Genomic DNA, 19254 nt, shown 5'->3' on the forward strand with positions numbered 1-19254 from the left:
AAGGACTCGCATCCTTGAAGGTGGACAAATCAAGGCCAGATGGATTGTACCACAGGCAGTTGAAGGAAACAAGGGAGGAAATAGCAGATGCTTTGAAGATCGTTTTCCAATCCTCACTAGTTAGAGAGGATGTGAGGTCTGTGAACATTATACTATTATTTTAAAAGTGTACAAGGGATAAGCCAGAAAACTATAGGCCAGTCGGCCTGACTTCAGTGGTAGGCAAATTATTGGAACCAATTCTGAGAGACAGGTTAAACTGTCACTGAGACACAGATTGATCAGTGACCATCAGCATGGTTTTGTTAGAGAAAGATCGTGTATTACTAACTTAATAGAAGTTTTTAAGGAAGTAACAAGGAAGATTGATGAAGAAAGCAAAGTGGGTGTTGTCTAATTGGATTTCAGTAATGCAATTGACAAGGTCCCCCATGGCAGATTGGTCAGAAAAACGAGATCTCATGGGATACAGGGGAAGGTGACAGGTTGGATGCAAAATTGGCTCAGACAGCAAACAAAGGATAATGGTCAATGGATGATTTTTTGCAAATAGAAAGTGGTTTCTGGTGGTGTCCACAGGGCTCAGTGTTGGCCCCTTGCTGTTTGTTGTACATATTAATGATTTAGACTTAAATGTGGGAAACATGATTAGGAAATTTGCAGGGAACACAGTTGGAAGTTGAAGAGGAAAGCTGTTGACTCCAGAATGATACCAATGGTTCGGCTGAATGGTGGAGGAGTGGGAAATGGAATTCAATCTGGGAAAAGTGTGAGTTAATGCATTTGGGGAGCGCAAACAAAACAAGGGAATACTCAATAAATGGGAAGATGTTGAGAGGGGTTAAAGAAGTGAGAGATCTTGGAATGCATATCCACAGGCCCTTGAAGGTGGCAGGACAGATAGTCAAAGTGGTCATGAAAGCATATGGAATGTGTTCCTTACCGGGCAATGTATTGAATATAGAAGCAAGGATGTAATAATGGAACTGTATAAAATGCTGGTTGGGCCACAGCTGGAGTTTTGTGTACAGTTCTGGTTACCACATTACTAGAAGGACATAATTGCTCTGGAGAGAGTCAGAGGAGATTTATAAAACTGTTGCCAGCGTTTGAAAATTGTACCCATGAGGGGAGTTTGAATAAGCTAAGGTTGTTTTCCTTAGGACAAAGGAGGCTAAGGGGTCATCTGATTGAGGTGTATAACATTATGAGGCAACTGGACAGGGTAGCCAGGAACTACTGATTCCCCCAGGCTCAAGGGTCAGTTACCAGGGGGCATAGATTAAGGTGATTGGCAGAAAGGTTAGAGGGGAGATAAGGAAAAGCTTTTTCACCCAGAGGGTGGTGGGTGTCTGGAATTCATTGGTAGTTGAGGCTGAAATGCTCAATTTGTTTAAAAGGTACCTGGATCTGCATCGAAAGTGCTGTTACCTGCAAGGCTATGGACCAAGTGGGATTAAGATGAGCAGATAGTTTCTTTTTTCACTTCGACATGATGGGTTAAATGGCCTTATCCTGCACTGCAACTTTTCTGTGGTTTTATAGTTCTAAAAACTGTTGTTGAAATTTCTACATTCACAATAACAGGCCTAAGTGACAATAGTGCATGATACAGAAGAAACAGTAATGGGGAATGCATTTGCTGTTGTGAGAAGTGTGGTGGGGAGCACATTTGTGTACACAGGATAATGATGAGGAATATACTCTTGCTAATTTAGGAACAGTGGTGAGAAGTAAGCTCATGGCTCTGAGGACAGTGGTAATGAGGGTGGTTGTGAAAATCAGGATAAGAGTGAGGAATGCACTGAATGGAACGGAACATGTTTGCTTGTCAGCCTCAGAATAATAGAAGAGTTTACTTGCTGCAGTGGGAACAGCGAAGAGGGATGTATTTGCATATGAAGACAATGGTGAAGAACACATTTGCCGTGGGCATACTGATGAGGATCAAGGCAATCATGGGAATAATGATGAGCAGCGCGCCGACTGTTCCCAGGACAGTTTAAAGGAGCGTGCCTGCTGTGGGGCCAGTGATGTTTGCTGATCTTGATAATAGTGAGGAGAATCATTGCTGCTCAGAACTATTGTGAGGTGCTTTCTTGCTGCTGCGGGAGCAGTGATAAAGTGTGCAGTTGCTGCTCTCAGGACAATACCAATCCCTTGCTTCAGGGACACTGATGAGGAAAAGGTTTGCAGCCATCGCGCGGCGCTTGCTTGCTTGCTTGCTGTCGTGGGAACAGTGGTGAAGAGGATGTTTGCTGACAGACAGACGACAAATGGAAGCTGTCTCACTTTGTCAGGGAGAGGCTAGAAGTGCGCAGTCATTTCTGTCACTTCGTTCTGCAACTTTAGAAAGAAAACAAGCCACCATTTAGTGTGACATTCAAGCATTATTGCATGAACGCATGGGTGAAGCTTCGAACGTGTGAGTGTTCGACTCAATAAATGAGATCTGACAAGACTACTCATTACATATAAATAATGTCTTGCTCTTCTGCACCACAGCATCTCAATCCTGAAAATTGTTATAAATCCAGCTGTTTGCTTAAAAATTCAGCCACTATTGATTTCTGCAGATTCAGATTTCATTGAAGTTCCTCTCATACAACATATAACAGGGGTGTCAGACCAAGAAGAGATTTGTAAACACAGAAAGAGAGACAGGCATAACAAAATCTTTTAATCAAAGTAATGGAAAGTGTTTTTGAACTCCCGCAATAAAAAAGATAGATCTGCATTTGCATAGCACCTTGCATGGCCTCAGGGCGCGGTGGCACAGTGATGAGCACTGCTGCCTCACAGCTTCAGAAACCTGGGTTCAATTCCCTGCTTGGGTCACTATCTGTGTGGAATTTGCACATTCTACCCATGTCTGCGTGGATTTTCCCCGGGTATTCCGGTTTCCTCCCACATGCCCCAAGATGTGCAGGTTAGATGGATTGCAAAATTGAGATAATGACAAGATAATCTGTTTTAGGTGTTGATCGTATTAATACTGGATCTGAGAAGTAGGGTGGAAAGCCTAGTGTATGTTTCAGCCCCTGATCTGCTCCTGTATTTTCTTGTTGGATCCCATGCTTTGACAAAGCACTAGCTCCTGCTGAGACACCCGCCTACATTTACTGGAATTTTTCTGGTGCCTCGAGTTGACTTCTTCACAGGTGTGAGTGTAACCTGAGATAGAGAATACTGACAGACACTTTACCCATAGGGGGTTATCACAGCTGAGCAACACTCATATCAGCAAATGCACTTTGAATGATCTGGAGCGATATCACATTGTTGCTGAGAAAAAGTAGACAAAGCAAAGGGAAAAGGTTATTGCAGAAGGTCAGGGGACATGGAGTTGGGGGTAGGGTGTTAGCGTGGATAGAGGATTGGTTGTCAAATAGGAGGCAGAGAGTGGGGGTCAATGGGTGCTATTCGGATTGGCGGATGGTGACTAGTGGAGTGCCCCAGGGGTCGGTGCTGGGGCCTCAGCTTTTTACCATTTATATAGATGATCTGGAGGAGGGAACCGGGTGTAGGGTGTCGAAATTTGCTGATGACACCAAGATTGGTGGAACGGCAAATTGTGCGGAGGGTGTGGAGAGTCTGCAGAAGGATCTAGATAGGCTGGACGAATGGGCCAGGAAATGGCAAATGGAATTTAATGTTGGCAAGTGCGAGGTGGTCCACTTTGGTAGGAATAATGGTAGGAAGGATTATTACTTACGTGGCGAAAAACTGCAGCAGGCGACGGTGCAGAGGGACCTCGGGGTCCTTGTGCATGAGTCGCAAAAACCCAGCTTGCAGGTGCAGCAGGTGGTCAGGAAGGCGAATGGGATGCTGGCCTTCATAGCGAGGGGGATTGAATATAAAAGTAGGGAGGTCTTGCTGCGGCTGTATAGGGCATTGGTGAGGCCGCAGCTGGAGTACTGTGTGCAGTTTTGGGCGCCGTACTTGCGCAAGGATATTTTGGCCTTGGAGGGAGTGTAGAGGAGGTTTACTAGGCTGATGCCAGAGTTGAGGGGGTTGAGCTATGAGGAGAGGCTGAATAAACTGGGCTTGTACTCGTTAGAGTTTAGAAGAATGAGGGGAGATCTCATTGAGACGTATAAGATGATGAATGGGATGGATAGGATAGAGGTGGAGAGACTCTTCCCGCTCAGAAAGGATAGTAGGACTAGGGGGCACAGCCTCAAGATAAAGGGGGGGGCGGTTTAGAACGGAGTTGAGGAGGAACTTCTTCACTCAAAGGGTGGTGAATCTCTGGAATTCTCTGCCTATTGGAGTGGTGGAGGCTACCTCGCTAAATATTTTTAAGACGCGGGTTGACGGGTTTTTGATAAGAGAGGGGATTAAGGGTTATGGGGAGAGGGCGGGAATGTGGAACTGAGCCACGACAGATCAGCCATGATCTTATTGAATGGCGGGGCAGGCTCGAAGGGCTAGATTGGCTCCTATTGTTTGGCTCCTATTTCTTATGTTCTTATGTTCTTATTTAAAAGCATTTGGGGCAGAATTTTATGAGATTGATTTTAAATGTCCATCTAGTATGAAAATGGGAGCATTCCTTTTTTTGGGCATATCTTCACACTCAATCTTATGCACAGAGAGATTGAAAAATGGTGCAGACTGTTTCTAGCTGCTGCAAGCAGTGAGTAGGGTCTAATTCGCCAGCCAGCCAGTAAGAGGTAGGTACTGCGCATGTGCAGACCTCTAATGCTGCACATACTCAATAGCAACAGCAGGTGTCTGATAGACAGACAGAGAGAGCCGTCAGGCCCCTGCTACTGCAGGCAGCCTCAACCAGCTTCCTCCCACCTCCCCTACAATTGCAGGGGCCCATGGCCGATCGCAAGCCCCACAACCTATGGGTATCTAAACCTATCAGGCCCCTTTCCTCTGATTTAATCGTAACTGCACAGTGGCAATGGGATCCCCTTCCCCCCAGTTTTCCTATTGTTTTAGACTCACCACGGTCTGATTTCAGTCTGTGTCCACTGTTGATTGGCTCAAACAAATACAAATGAGCCAATCAGTAAATGCAGAACAATCAACTTCCAACTGGATGTCCAGTACACTAACCTGGCACTCCTCACCCATTGTCATGGCCCTGTGTCTAGGCACAGTGTGTTTCATTGTAAATCCACCTGTGCCTTCGCTTTCTATCCCCAACATGACCAGAACCCCTTCATGAGAATGGAGGTTTTAGAGAACAGAAGAATACGAAAGTGCATGAGGTGGATTGGGCTATAAATGACCAAACAAGTTCAATGGAAATAACAGATAAACAGTAGCAATAGGTTATACTGCAATCTTAAACAGTTTCACCCTCCTTCTTTGATGGACATTAAACTTATTCTCCTCATTATACTAATTCTGGACTGTAATTTTTGGTTTAAAACAACGTAATATAGATGCTAGGAAACTGAAATAAGAGTAGAAAATGCTGGAACTAGCCAAGCAGAATTTGTAAAGAAAGACAAATGGTGACATTACGAGTATAGCACTTTGTCAGAATTGATTCCAGTCCTGACACAGGCCAATGCCTGAAACGTCAATATTTTCCCTTTTTTTACGATAGTTTTCACACTTAGGCTGCTTGTAATGGCCCATGCATGATGCTCATGAGACCATTTCCACACCAGCCACAGTACATTGATATAACTCATGAATTTGGATTATTTTGCCTGTGATCGACCTCAAAATGTCTTTGTAGCTGAAAGCCAGGGTACGGAAAACGCGAAAAGGCATCTTGTGTCGTTGAGTCATGTCTGACACATTCATGCAGTAATTTGCTGAACTTTCCCCTGTGCAACATCCCAGTCCATCTGTGTGTATTGCCAAGTGCTTTGCATTTATTTGTGCGTATAATATCTGTTTGGATTCGTCGGCATGCTTTACCAACAGAGTGCACTCGCCTTGAAGTAATGGTCTAGAAATTTGTTTTGGCCTGTTAGTTCTGTGTGAATGAAGAGTGCGTTCTGTGAGCCAGATGCCCGAGGCTCTCACCTGAAACTATACCCCAGACTTCATCAGCATGTCTGCAATGAACTGCAAGGTGTCTGCCACACCTCCAGCAGGAGCTTGCCAATTGGCAGCTGCCTTTGCTAATCCTGGCTCTGTGGGGTACCAAGACAGAGGGGAAGAAACAGGAGTGGCAGGGGCTGGTGGTGTTGAAGGCAACTGGGGTAGTGCACCTCCCAGATCCACATGAAGGTCAGTTTATAAAGAAATAAACGTTGCTCTTTTTTTGTAGGCAGCCACTGATTAAACCTCAGAAAATGCAGGGGAAGCCTGAGAAAAACATGGCCAGCCAATGCTCCACTCAGCACTGACCAATTTAGGAGAGAGATTCTGGAGCAAGTGTTAAGACATTCAGGGTGGCACGATGGCACAGTGGTTAGCACTGCTGCCTCACAGCACCAGGGATCCGGGTGGAACTCTGGCCTTGGGTAACTGTCTATGTGGAGTTTGTATGTTCTCTTTGTGTCTGCGAGGGTTTCCTCCAGGTGCTCCAGTTTCCTCTCACACTCCAAAGATGTACATGTTAGATGGATTTGCCAAGCTAAAAACTGACCCTTAGTGCCAAGTGGATTAGCAAGGTAAATACATGGGGTTACAGGGATAGGGCCTGAGTGGGCTTGCTGTTGGTTCAGGCTCAATGGGCTGAATGGCTTCCTTCTGCAGTGCAGAGATTCTGTGATTCTTCTCTGATTAACATATGAAGGTTCTTGTTTATCTGAGGTAGCTACCAGGCTGCCTCACTATTGCTGGACTTGACATATAGTCAGGCATATTTCAGAGGCCTCCAAATATAGAACTTAATTTTGTGAAATTGGCCAATTTTTCCCCTTATCTTACATCCCAACAAAATTGACAAACAGTGCCCAATTTCCCTGTCAAAGTGAAATTTTGCAAATCACACTCTATTATTTATCTTCCCAGCTAGTGAACAAGCCTTAAGATTTAAAGTGACCCATCTGATCTTATAGATAGTTGAAATATAAAATATTTCTGATTAGTTTAATTCCGATGGATTCCACACGTCCATTTAAAGGGACCTTCTCTTCCAATCCAGACTACCTCTTTAGACTAGAACCATGTGAAAGGAGTGTGACACCTCCAGTCAGACATTTGTAATAATGGATTACCAACTTCCCAAACTCTGCTCCAGATTTCTTAATCCTTTGTTGCAAATCTCTCCGTGTTATTTTCTTTTGTCAAATGTTAAGAAATGACCGTGTCCCTTTCCTTCCATCCCCTCTGAGTATTAAGCTTCTGAGGAAAATGCAACATGCAACTGACGGAGTTGAGGGAATTGAGGAAGTCAATCAGTAAATTCTGGAAAATGGAATGTAGGAGCAAATAACACTTAAGCATTGTGAGTATAATACAGTCGGGCCTCGGTGATACAGACTGGTGGGATTGAATTCTTCTTATCAAATAGTCAGGCTTCTCTGTTGACTACCGTGGAGTTTCTAATCAGAAAAGAGAAGGCTAAGGCATGAGCAAAAGAAGCCTTTAAATTATGAAGTTGTTGGTAGGGTTGACTTAGTGAAAATGGGCAGAATTTTCCACTCTGTGAACAGTGCTGGCTGAGGCGTAGCTCTCTGAACAGCTGGATTTCTCTTAAAATAATCTGGCACAGTGGGCACAAAAAATTTGCATGCCATCATGGGGGCAAGGCGGGGGCTCAAAGAGCTAACAATGTTAGATCCATAGAGATCACACACACACACTCGTTTCCCCCCCCCCGACTCCTACTGTGCACACACACACCCCACACACACCACAAAGCACCTGTCCCCAACATCTCACAAGCCCCAGGACAAACCCGCCACTCATAAGGGGAACCTCCCCTCCACCTACCCTCCCTACCCCTCCCATAATAGCGCTCCCTATAGGACCTACCCCGGCACTCCCCGAGGGTTTCACTCCCTTGTGCATCCCTGGCACATTCCCCTCAACTGCTTCCCATTTTTGAAAAGCAGTTGTAACCTTGGCTGATGTGAGATCATTTTGGTGAGTGGGGGAGTTCTAAACGTTGGGGCGGGGGGGGGGAGATATGGCATGGAAGCCTGCTAATTTTATTAAGATTTATTAAAATGTGTTGAAATGAGGTTCCCATCCTCGTTACATCACCAGTGAGGGGCAGGGAAAATTGGAAAAACGCGATCTCATGGTGAGAATCTAATTTTCCGATTCACGCGAGACTTTATGCCCAAGTCGCCAATTGCGTTCACAACTAACGCCAAGTTTTTCCCAGTGTTTCTGTTTGTGAGTAAATGCAAAACCGAGGCCATAATAAATTAAACAAGGAATTCAAGAGAAACACATCCCCGAGAGACTGATGGGAATGTGGAACTGTCTCCCTCTATACCTGGAATACTTGAGATAAGGGGGAACGAGAGAAGTAATTGATTGAGAAAGAATTGAAGGGTGTGTCGATAGGGTAAGATGAAGTAAATGCAATGGTCAGAGACTTGTTTGGATTATGGATCTGGAGATCCAAATGGCCTGTTTGTGTGCTGTTATTATGTAATTCTATAAAGGCCCTGCTTTAATTCTTCACCTGTCTTGATCACATAAGTATTAGTGCAGGAATTCTTGGTTTAAAGTCCGAGGGTTCAAAATCCAACTTCAGGGACTTGAACAAATAATTCAGACTTGACACTCCAGTGCTGTACTAAAGCAGTGCTGCACTTCCAGTGGTACCACCTTAAGGTAAGATATTAAACAAAGGCATAATTTATCCGCTTGGCAATGTAAAAGATCTGATGGCACTACTTTGAAGAGAAAAGAGGGGAGTTCTTCTTGGCTTCCTGGCCAATATTTATCCTTTATTTAGCGGCACGAAAACAGATTATCTGGTCATTATCACATTGTTCTCTGCGGGACCTTATCATGTGCAAATTAGCTGTTGTGTTTCACTGCATCACAGCAGCAACCGTACTCCAGAAGTACTTAATTGATTGGAAGATGTTTTAGGATTTCCTTAGGTCGTAAAAGACACTATATAAATGCACATTCTGTCTTAGGCTTTATCTCATTGAGGTGGCAGTTTAACTGGAGGGAGTACGTTGACTCCTGTGTTTTATTTTCTCTGACCCTGTCTGTAGGGATTCCTTTGGTTTCCCTTTAATGCCTTCCTAACTAATTATCACTCCACACACGATTGTATAATAACAAGTACCATGTGAAATTTAGAAATAAATATGGAATGTGAATGATCATTGCAGTTTTTTTTTCTCGGGATCCAGATGGCATTAAAAGTTGTGAGAGAAAAACTTGAGGAGGTTGTGGATATCATCTGAAGTCCATGATTAAATAATAGCTTCACAGTATCTCTCTGTCGTCTGTCAATTTTGTAATGCATACTAATGGTTTGAATAAAATATAAACAGTGCTACCACACTGAATAAAAAGCAAGAGACCTAACTGTGTTTTCATTGCCATAGAATAAGACTGTCACAAGATCTGCAGGGGGATAGCCACTATTATATATTATCTGGGGTTCACTTGTACGACTGATAACCATTTCTCTTCTGAATCAGGAAATTGTGGAAATTAGGTTTTGTGCGCTAATGCTTGTGATATAGCTCCAGACATTTTTACTACATTAAAGGTGCCATATAAATGCAAATTGTTGTTGGTCAAACTCCAGCACTTTACCCGCAACATAATCTAGGTTGGGACTACAGCATAGCACTTAAGTGTGCATAGATGGAAATGCTGCTCTTTGTGTTGAGGCATTTAACTCATTCTGGTGCGTGCAAAGGGTATTGTGGCACTGCTACTCCAAGAGTGTTAGTTGTGGGGGAGAGATCCTTCTGGCCCTCATTTGGCATTTGAGGTACTTTCCTGAGCAAAAATTGGCTGTGTTTTCCAAGCGAACATTAGCTGCATTTTAGAAGTAATCCATCCAACATGATGTCCCCTTGAGAGATATATAAATACAAACTTTTTTTTTGTAAGGCGGCATTCTAATTGTGTTCATTTTCACAGTAGTTTACAGAGAGCAGCTTTATTTCCCTTGTCTACTGATAAAAATGATGATTAATGGTAAGAAACTTCAATGGAAATAAAATTAACCGGCATGTACAACGGGCTGTGGATTCACTAATACCCATTATATACTATCGCATAAAATCAGAATTACATCCTTTATGTGGTTGAAGCATTATGGTGTCTGCATAGAATGATTAATAATAGAACACAATCACTTTGATTATCAAGTGATAATCATTGGATTAATTGGATGCAAACACTCTGGAAATTATGAAGTAATTACTTAGCAGTTCTAAAGCAGAATTAGAAGAGAGTTAAGAGATTGCTGGCTGATTATAGTTCAATTGCTTCCTTCAGCTACAACTCTTCAATTAAGATGATTGTTAAGAGGATTATCACATTTATGAAGGTAAATCTGAGTTGATTTAAAGCAGATTTCACGTTGCAATTGTTTATGTTTCTGCTCCCAGTATGATTTCATGGAGCGCCTTGATGGCAAGGAGAAATGGAGCATGATGGAGTCACCGCGTGAGAGAAGAAGCATCCAGACTCTAGTCATCAACGAGGCCGCGTTTGTTCAGTACCTGGATTCAGGAACATGGCATCTTGCTTTCTACAACGATGGGAAGGAAAAGGAACTGATCTCTTTCAACACTGCTGTATTAGGTGAGTAGAAGTGTTCTGCAGTGTATGGACTTCTATAACTCGAGGCCACAGGTTCAAGGTCAGAGGTAAGAGAAATGAAAGGATCCAGAGGGGGCAGTTTTTCCACACACAAGGTGGTGAGTGTCTGGAACAAGGTGCCAGGGATAGTAGGGTACAATTTTGTCTTTTAAAAAGCATTTTGGACAGTTACATGGGTAAGATGGGTATAGAGGGATATGGGCCAAACACAGGCAACTGGGACTAGCTCAGTGGTTAAAGAAAAAGGCGCATGGACGAGTTGGGCCAAAGGGTCTGTTTCCATGCTGTAAACTTATATTCCTAATATATATAAACCTAGAGCAGAAATAGGAACATAGGAATTAGGAGCAGAAGTAGGCAAATTCAGCCCTTTGAGCCTGCTCTGCCATTCAATTAGACTATAGTTGATCACTTCCTGGTCTCAAATCCAAAAATATTTCCTGTTTGTTAAGTTTCCTTCTCCAATAAATACAGTGTCAAACTATTCAATGAAGATAAAATAAAAGAGTTGCTAGATGATAGTCATCTCAGTGCTGAGGACCAGATGAGCTGAAAGGAAGTGTTCTTGTTTTCTTGTCAACTCCAACAAGCCAAATGGTCATAGAGTCAAAGGCCTTCTGGCAACTATGTTCCTCAGGATTCAACAACTGAGGGAAGATGATAAATTAGGTGGATTGGCCATGCCACATTGCCCTTTAGTGTCAGGTGGATTAGCAAGGTAAATATGGGGATTATGGGGATGGAATTGTTATGGATGCAGGCTCCAAGAGCTGAATGGCTTCCTTCTGCACTGTAGGGATTCTATGATTCTATTCTATGATAGATGGTACGACAGGAGTTTTCCTTTCTTCATGTTTTACCTGAAGCCCTGAGGTTTCATAGAGGCAAAGGCCATGTTGAGGACCCCAAAGCCATCTGACGCAGCTACACCCCAATCCCTGGTAGATATGTCCTGATGGGAAAAGATGATTGACGGATCTGGGATTTTGGCTAGTAGTGGTTGTGATTATGACATGTCAGGCTACTACTTAGCTCGTCTGTGGAAGGGTGGTCCCAGATTTTCTACTAGTCCCTAAATATTAGTGAGGAGGACTTGGCAGGTCAAATGAGCCAGATTTCTGATTCAGTACTAATGTCACAACCAAATTGTCCATCCACCTTTGTTCCTGTTATTCCTTGTAGCGGTTCGATACAATTGGGTGGGCTGTTTAGAATCATTGGGCAGGATTTTCCGGTTATTCCTATCAGTTGCATTTTCCAGTCCCACTGACGGGGAACCATGACCATAGGTTCCCCAGTGGCACAAGGTGTGAACAACAGGAAGCCCAGTTGACAGCGGCAGGACTGGAAGATCTTGCCACTGGCTAATGGCAGGCCACCCTCTGGAAAACACTTCAGATCAGCCATGATCTTATTGAATGGTGGGGCAGGCTCGAAGGGCTAAATGGCCTACTCCTGCTTCTATTTCTTATGTTCTTAAAACACACCATGGGATGGAAAATCCCGGCCATTGTTTTGGGACTGGAGTCACGTCTAGGTCTTCTCATTTTTGGAAACACGTAAATTAATCAGTTGGATTTTCACAACAAGCCAAAAGCTTCATGGCCACTTTTTAATTGATACCAACTCTTTCTTCTGACTTTTAAGTTTCTTATTTAACTGAATTCAAATTCCAAAACTGACCTTAATGGCGAGTTTGAACTCAACTGGTTGGATGACTCACAGAGTTAAGAGTCGCGAAGGGAAATAAAAGAGGCCTTTGATAAGAAATGTTAGAAACAGCTTTTGTGACAAGAGATCTAGAAGTGTCATTTAGTTAGGAGAACTAGTTTAAAGCTCGTGATTGCTGAAGGACAACTTTTGGTAAAACTATGAAAAGATTGAAATTAGTTGTTTAGATTTTTAGAAGATGTAAAGAAACTTCAAAGATCTGTAACAAGTAAGGTTTTTTAGTTCTTAACTAAGAAGCACTGAGCAAGTTTAAAGTGGAGAATTTTACTATCCGCCAGCCCAAACCCCCAGCCGGCCTGGTGTATTTGAGCCGAAGAGGCCTACAAAATAGTATATATGAGTGACTAGCCCAAGGCAGCTCCCCAGCTGTCCCCCATAATTCAGTGGGTATGCCTGGCATCAGCCAGCCTGCCCACCTTCAGCCTATTAAGGCGCTGAACTAGTCAGTTAAGGGTTGGATGATGAAGGAAAGACCAAATCTGCTGAAAAGGCAAGGGGCAAGTTTTTTTTGGTTTTTCCGTGGTACACGGGAGAAGCTGGCTGGCCATCATTTATTGCCCATCCCTAGTTGTCCTTGAAACTGAGTGGCTTACAAGGCCATTTCAGAGGACAGTTGAGAGTCAACCACAATGCTACAGCTCTGGAGTCACAAGAAGGCCAGACCACGTAAGGATGGCAGATTTCCTTCCCTAAAGGTCATTGGTGCACCAGATTGGTTTTTCATGGTCATCAGTAGATTCCTGAATCAGATATTTTTTATTGAATTCAAATTCCACCACCTGCTGTGGTGGGATTATTAGAGGAGGGGTATGTTCTTTGGCAGATACCCTGTGCTCATCCAATGATGGCAATGCCATCTCTCCACCCTATCCCCTCAGGTGCCTCATACCCAGTCTCCAAAACTCTCCATACCCAGTCTCCAAAACCTTCCCTCCACATAGCCCTACAGCTCAACCAAAATCCTCATCCCCACTCCTACCTCTCTAAGGTCCTCCATCCTTCTGTGCCTAAAAAGCCCTGAATTACCGGAGTCCAGGATTAATGACAATTCTTCCGGGGTTTCCCTCGTTACTAACACTGCTGGGAAGACTCAGCTGCCGGTCAATTGGATTGTCCAACACCTGTCAAGTGTAGGGTTTCATTTGTCTGTGGCAGACATTCACCTTGTAAAGTCCACCCCAATGCCCAGTGTATTGTCACTGTGGGGACAGCTTCTTCTGTTGAAGTCAGTTGGTTCACAACCAACCTTTTCTACCTGGAGCAGGGGTTGTGGGGGCAGGGTGGTGGTTGGGGAGTGAAGAATACACGCCCCCTTAAAATTCAGCCAAGACATAGATATTATTTTGTTAGCTTCTTTAATAAAGTAGTGGAGAAAGGAGTTTAAAATGAGTGTGTTAATCATTCATGGGATAACCTTGCTGACGGTAATTAGTGATCAATCTACTGCAAAGCTAGAATCCCAGGGAAACTATGTTGACCGGGGGCATGTGATGGAATAAAACTGGAGACTGAAATCGTGAGCAGGAGAGGATGTGTGTAATGTTGGGTGGTAAGTCAGAAGGTCACTGATACAAAGGAAAAACAGAGTGGAAGTGGACGGATTAATGGAAAAAGAGTCAGAACGTGAACCAATAATTACAACACTGCTGGAACAATGCGAGGGGAAGCTAGCTGGTCATGAACATAGATTTTGTGGACAGTCAGATGACGGCAATTTGCTGAATGATGTCAGGCCATATCAATGGACTTTGAAGCTATTCAAGATTGAAGCAATTAAAGACTTATATTACAAACATACGAAATAGGTGCAGAAGGAGGCCATTCGGTCCCTCGGACGTGCTCCCGCTATAAGATCATGACTGGTCTGATTGCTCTGAGTTCTACCTCCGATAACCTTTGATTCCCTTGCCCAACAAGAATCTGTTTACCACGGCTTTTAAAATATTCAGTGTTCCTGCTTCCACTGCTTTCTGAGGCAGATAGGGTGGCAGGGTTGCACAGTGGTTAGCATTGCTGCTTCACAGCGCCAGGGACTCAGGCTCGATTCCCGCCTTGGGTCACTTTCTGTGCGGAGCCTGCACATTCTCCCTGTGTCTGTGTGGGTTTCCTCCAGGTGCTCCAGATTCCTCCCACAGTCCAAAAGACGTGTTGGTTAGTTGTATTGGCCATGTTAAATTCTCCCTCAGTGTACCCAAACAGGCACCGGAGTGTGGTGACTAAGGGATTTTCACAGTAACTTCATTGCAGTGTTAATGTCAGCCTACTTGTGACTAATACATTTTTAAAAAAGCTCCAGAATTGCATAATCCTCTGAAAGAAAAGAATTGTCATCTCTGTCCTAAAAGGTGACCCCTAATTTTAAAGTAGTGTCCCCGAATTCTGGACTCACTCACATCTTTTTCATTTGACTCATGCACGAGAACACCTAAATCCTTCTGCATTCTGCAGTCGTTCTTTATTTAAGCAATGATATGGTTTTCTTTTAATTCTTCCTGCCACAATGAACAATTTCACACTTTCCCACACTATACTCCACACACACACACACACACACACACACACACACACACACACACACACACACACACACACACACACACACACACACACACACTCCTACACAGTGGTGGCTCATCTGTAAAAACCTTTGTTTTAACTTCACTTTGGTGGCCACCTCTCTCACCTTGCTGGCTGTCTTGGCATCCTCTTACTGTTTTAAACTGAAAGGCCTCCCATTATTAACACTTTAGCTTCGAGAGCCTGCCACCGACCTTCATTGGGCAATCAACCTGCACTCTGGCCAACGTTGGGAAAATCACGACTGTTTCCGATGCGGTGTACACTTCTGAAGTGCAAAGAGGGAGTTCAGAAACCCACGTGAAAATACTGTACTGTATCTCCACACCCAGAAAATTATCTATTCTGCATTTTTTTTCTAACAGAAACACACTGTGTGCTTCTTTTTTTCTCCCCCAGACTAGTTTCTGTGGTACTGTTTATCCTTCCCCAAGGGATTATCAGCTTTTTTTGGTGTCTGAAATATTGCGAACCAACACTCATCTCTACTCCTGAGATATCTATTTCCAATAAACACTAGGCTACATTCTCAGTATCAAGTTATCCTACCATCTAACTTGAAAATCCAGGATTTAAATTGCACCTTAAAGACTTACTTTAAAGGGTATTTAATGCGGCGTTGCTTCTGAGTTACAGCCTAGCGCTCAAGATATAGCTTGATGGCATCAGTGAAAATTAGGAGTTATTTTAAAGAGATGCAAACTATGACGGTGTTGACTGGGTTTAACTACTTTTCAATTATCCACAACGATGTAATACGGATAGTTACAGTTGCCAGCTTTGATGCTACAATCTTGAAGCTCCTTTGCCTGTGATCCTGGGATTGATTCCATCAGTGATTCCAGAAATGTTGATCAGCATCTAATTCGCACTGGCAGGCAGGTTCAAATGCCAAGGCAAGTTCTTTTCTGATGCCTGCCTGCCTCACGCAATCGTGTTTTCCTATTCATCCCTTCCCCTCCCATGTAAAAGTGGCCAATCTTACATTCTTTCAAAGGCAATATACTGAGGATGCTGGAATCTGAAACAAAAACAGAAAATGCTGGAAAATCTCAGCAGGTTTGACAGCGTCCCGTGGAGAGAGAATAGAGCTAACATTTCGAGTCAGGATTACCCTTTGTCAAAGATGAAGAAAAACAAAATAGGATGAGATTTATACTGAGAGGGTGGGGAGCATGGGAGAGGCTGTAATTGACAGGAATGGCAGAGACAAAAGGACAAAGGGAATGTAAATGGTGATGGTGAAGGCTAGGAATGGTGCTAAGGGCGTGCATTAAGAGATCGGAATGTGTAAATGACAGAACAAAGGTGCAGTGTGAGGAATATGGCTGATGGCCCTAGTGAGGGTCTGTTTTTCCAGGTTCCTGGTCACCGGGTGCCAGGCATGTCTCAGCTCACTGGCATGTTAGCCTCCTGTACTAAATTAGGTGCAAAATGAACCAAGATGGTTGGACGTCCCACTGTCACACAGACAGCGAGAGTAACTTCATCCACTTGATCCTGTTCTGCCATCTCTTCATTCCATTTCTTTTTAAATCCCTCTTGTTAAGTCTAGAGTCAAGGACTCTTTTAATTTTATTTGCTTTATACATAAAACTTGGCCCTTGTGTCGGAGTGTCATCTTGGATTAAATTCAGGCCTGGCGAGATGGTGCAACATCTACCCAGCTACAAATTTATTAACCAGCCGATCGAGTTTCTTTGGCCAACAGCGTTGAAATAGGACTGCGTGCGCAACCAAGATTTTCTAACAATACCCCCTTGCCCAAGAGATCTCAAACTCAATTCCAAACTAAAGAGAGAGAAGAGACAGAGCAAATCTGAAACCTCTGGCAAGGGAGTCTCAGGCAACACTTTAATAACAATTCAGCTGTGGCAATGATCATAACTCTAAAATTATCCCAACATAGCTTGGCTAGGAAATGGTAAACATTAGGAAGGGTTCCATAGTGCTACAATTATTTATAAAATATTGAGTCTCATATGTGACACCATCTAACAGATGAGGTGGAAATTAACAGCGAGGGTTAGAGATTTGATTTCCTCAATTTTTGGGCACTGAGACCACAATTGATGACTTGTATATATCTGTTCAGCCTGCAAGATTCATATGTCCAGTCTCATCTGAATGATTTGTGACATTAGCTGGTGCACCAATACTGATTTCTGCCTCTCAATGGTGCATAGCAAGAGGCCACAGCAGTTTTATTTGTCAACCACACGTTACAGGCAACCTGCTCTTTCTTAAAGGCAGGCTGTTTCTTAAAGGGTTACTGCACAAAAATGGATTGCTACAATGGAAATTATTTCAAAACTGAACACCAGAAAAGGCAGGTGATGGATGCAATGCTGGGGGCATTAATCACAGAGGTGGGCATGGGGTGGAGGGGGTGCGATGCCATGGTCCAGCATCAGGCCAAAAGATCACCCACACTAGGGAGTGGGAGAAAACAGCCAATAAAGCGAATCCATGGATTCTGGATCCAAGGATTCACAACAGCACCTCACACAGGTGGATGAGGTCAGTGAATGGATTTTTATAGGACATCTCCGACACCAGCACCTTCTGACACTATTCAATGCACCACGCCCCCATCACTCACCCAGCAGTGCTCCCTGGCACTCAATACTCATACCCAACATCAGTCTTTCCACCTTACACACATTGCTGTCAGCCCCATACCCGCTGCTTACATATGCCCCTAGCTATTCAACTATGGCAGGCACATTAGCCAATCACAGATCAATACAATCACTGGCATTCTTGTGTCCCTCTCGTTGGTCAACGTGGTCCATGGTAACAAGAAGCAGAGCCGAAACTGTCAGGTACAAGAACGGCTGCATCTTCTGAACATAAGAACATAAGAAATAGGAGCAGGAGTAGGCCATCTAGCCCTTCGAGCCTGCCCCGCCATTCAATAAGATCATGGCTGATCTGTCGCTGCTCAGTTCCACTTTCCCGCCCTCTCCCCATAACCCTTAATCCCCTCTCTTATCAAAAACCCATCAACCCGCGTCTTAAAAATATTTAGCGAGGCAGCCTCCACCACTTCAACGGGCAGAGAATTCCAGAGATTCACCACCCTTTCAGTGAAGAAGTTCCTCCTCAACTCCGTTCTAAACCGCCCCCCCTTTTATCTTGAGGCTGTGCCCCCTAGTCCTACTGTCTTTTTTGAGCGGGAAGAGTCTCTCCACCTCTATCCTATCCATCCCATTCATCATCCTATACGTCTCAATGAGATCTCCCCTCATTCTTCTAAACTCTAACGAGTACAAGCCCAGTTTATTCAGCCTCTCCTCATAGCTCAACCCCCTCAACTCCGGTATCAGCCTAGTAAACCTCCTCTGCACTCCCTCCAAGGCCAAAATATCTTTGCGCAGGTGCAGCGCCCAAAACTGCACACAGTACTCCAGCTGCGGCCTCACCAATGCCCTATACAGCTGCAGCAAGACCTCCCTACTTTTATATTCAATCCCCCTCGCTATGAAGGCCAGCATCCCATTCGCCTTCCTGACCACCTGCTGCACCTGCAAGCTGGGTTTTTGCGACTCATGCACAAGGACCCCGAGGTCCCTCTGCACCATCGCCTGCTGCAGTTTTTCGCCCCGTAAGTAATAGTCCTTCCTACCATTCTTCCTACCATTCTTCCTACCAAAGTGGACCACCTCACACTTGCCAACATTAAATTCCATTTGCCATTTCCTGGCCCATTCGCCCAGCCTATCTAGATCCTTCTGCAGACTCTCCACACCCTGCGCACAATTTGCCGTTCCCCCAATCTTGGTGTCATCAGCAAATTTCGACACCCTACACTCGGTTCCCTCCTCCAGATCATCTATATAAATGGTAAAAAGCTGAGGCCCTGGGGCACTCCACTAGTCACCATCCGCCAATCCGAATAGCACCCATTGACCCCCACTCTCTGCCTCCTATTTGACAACCAATCCTCTATCCACGCTAACACCCTACCCCCAACTCCATGTCCCTTGACCTTCTGCAATAACCTCTTGTGAGGCACTTTGTCAAACGCCTTCTGAAAATCTAGAAAGACCACATCCACCGGCTCTCCTCTATCCACCGCCCTAGACACATCCTCATAGAACTCCAGTAAATTTGTCAGACACAACTTCCCTTTAATGAAACCATGCTGCGTCTGCTCTATCAAGCAATTCCCTTCAAGATGCCTCGTAATTTCCTCCTTAATGACAGATTCTAACATTTTACCTACCACAGACGTTAAACTAACTGGCCTATAATTCCCTGCCA

The 19254-nt window shown here is 44.1% G+C and overlaps 1 protein-coding gene across 7 annotated transcripts in view; it reads left to right on the forward strand.

Annotated features, from left to right (window-relative positions):
* Positions 1-19254, forward strand: part of LOC145351748 (teneurin-2-like) — a 1559410-nt gene that overhangs the window by 1411544 nt on the left and 128612 nt on the right. For all 7 annotated transcript variants that reach the window (XM_080201351.1, XM_080201350.1, XM_080201352.1 and 4 more), the window contains one exon: positions 10467-10662. In XM_080201351.1, coding sequence (XP_080057477.1) covers positions 10467-10662 — 196 coding nt within the window. The remainder of the gene's footprint in view (positions 1-10466; positions 10663-19254) is intronic.

Source organism: Carcharhinus amblyrhynchos, chromosome 13 (genome assembly GCF_965287045.1).
Source record: "Carcharhinus amblyrhynchos chromosome 13, sCarAmb.v2.hapA, whole genome shotgun sequence".
Classification (NCBI taxonomy): domain Eukaryota; kingdom Metazoa; phylum Chordata; class Chondrichthyes; order Carcharhiniformes; family Carcharhinidae; genus Carcharhinus; species Carcharhinus amblyrhynchos.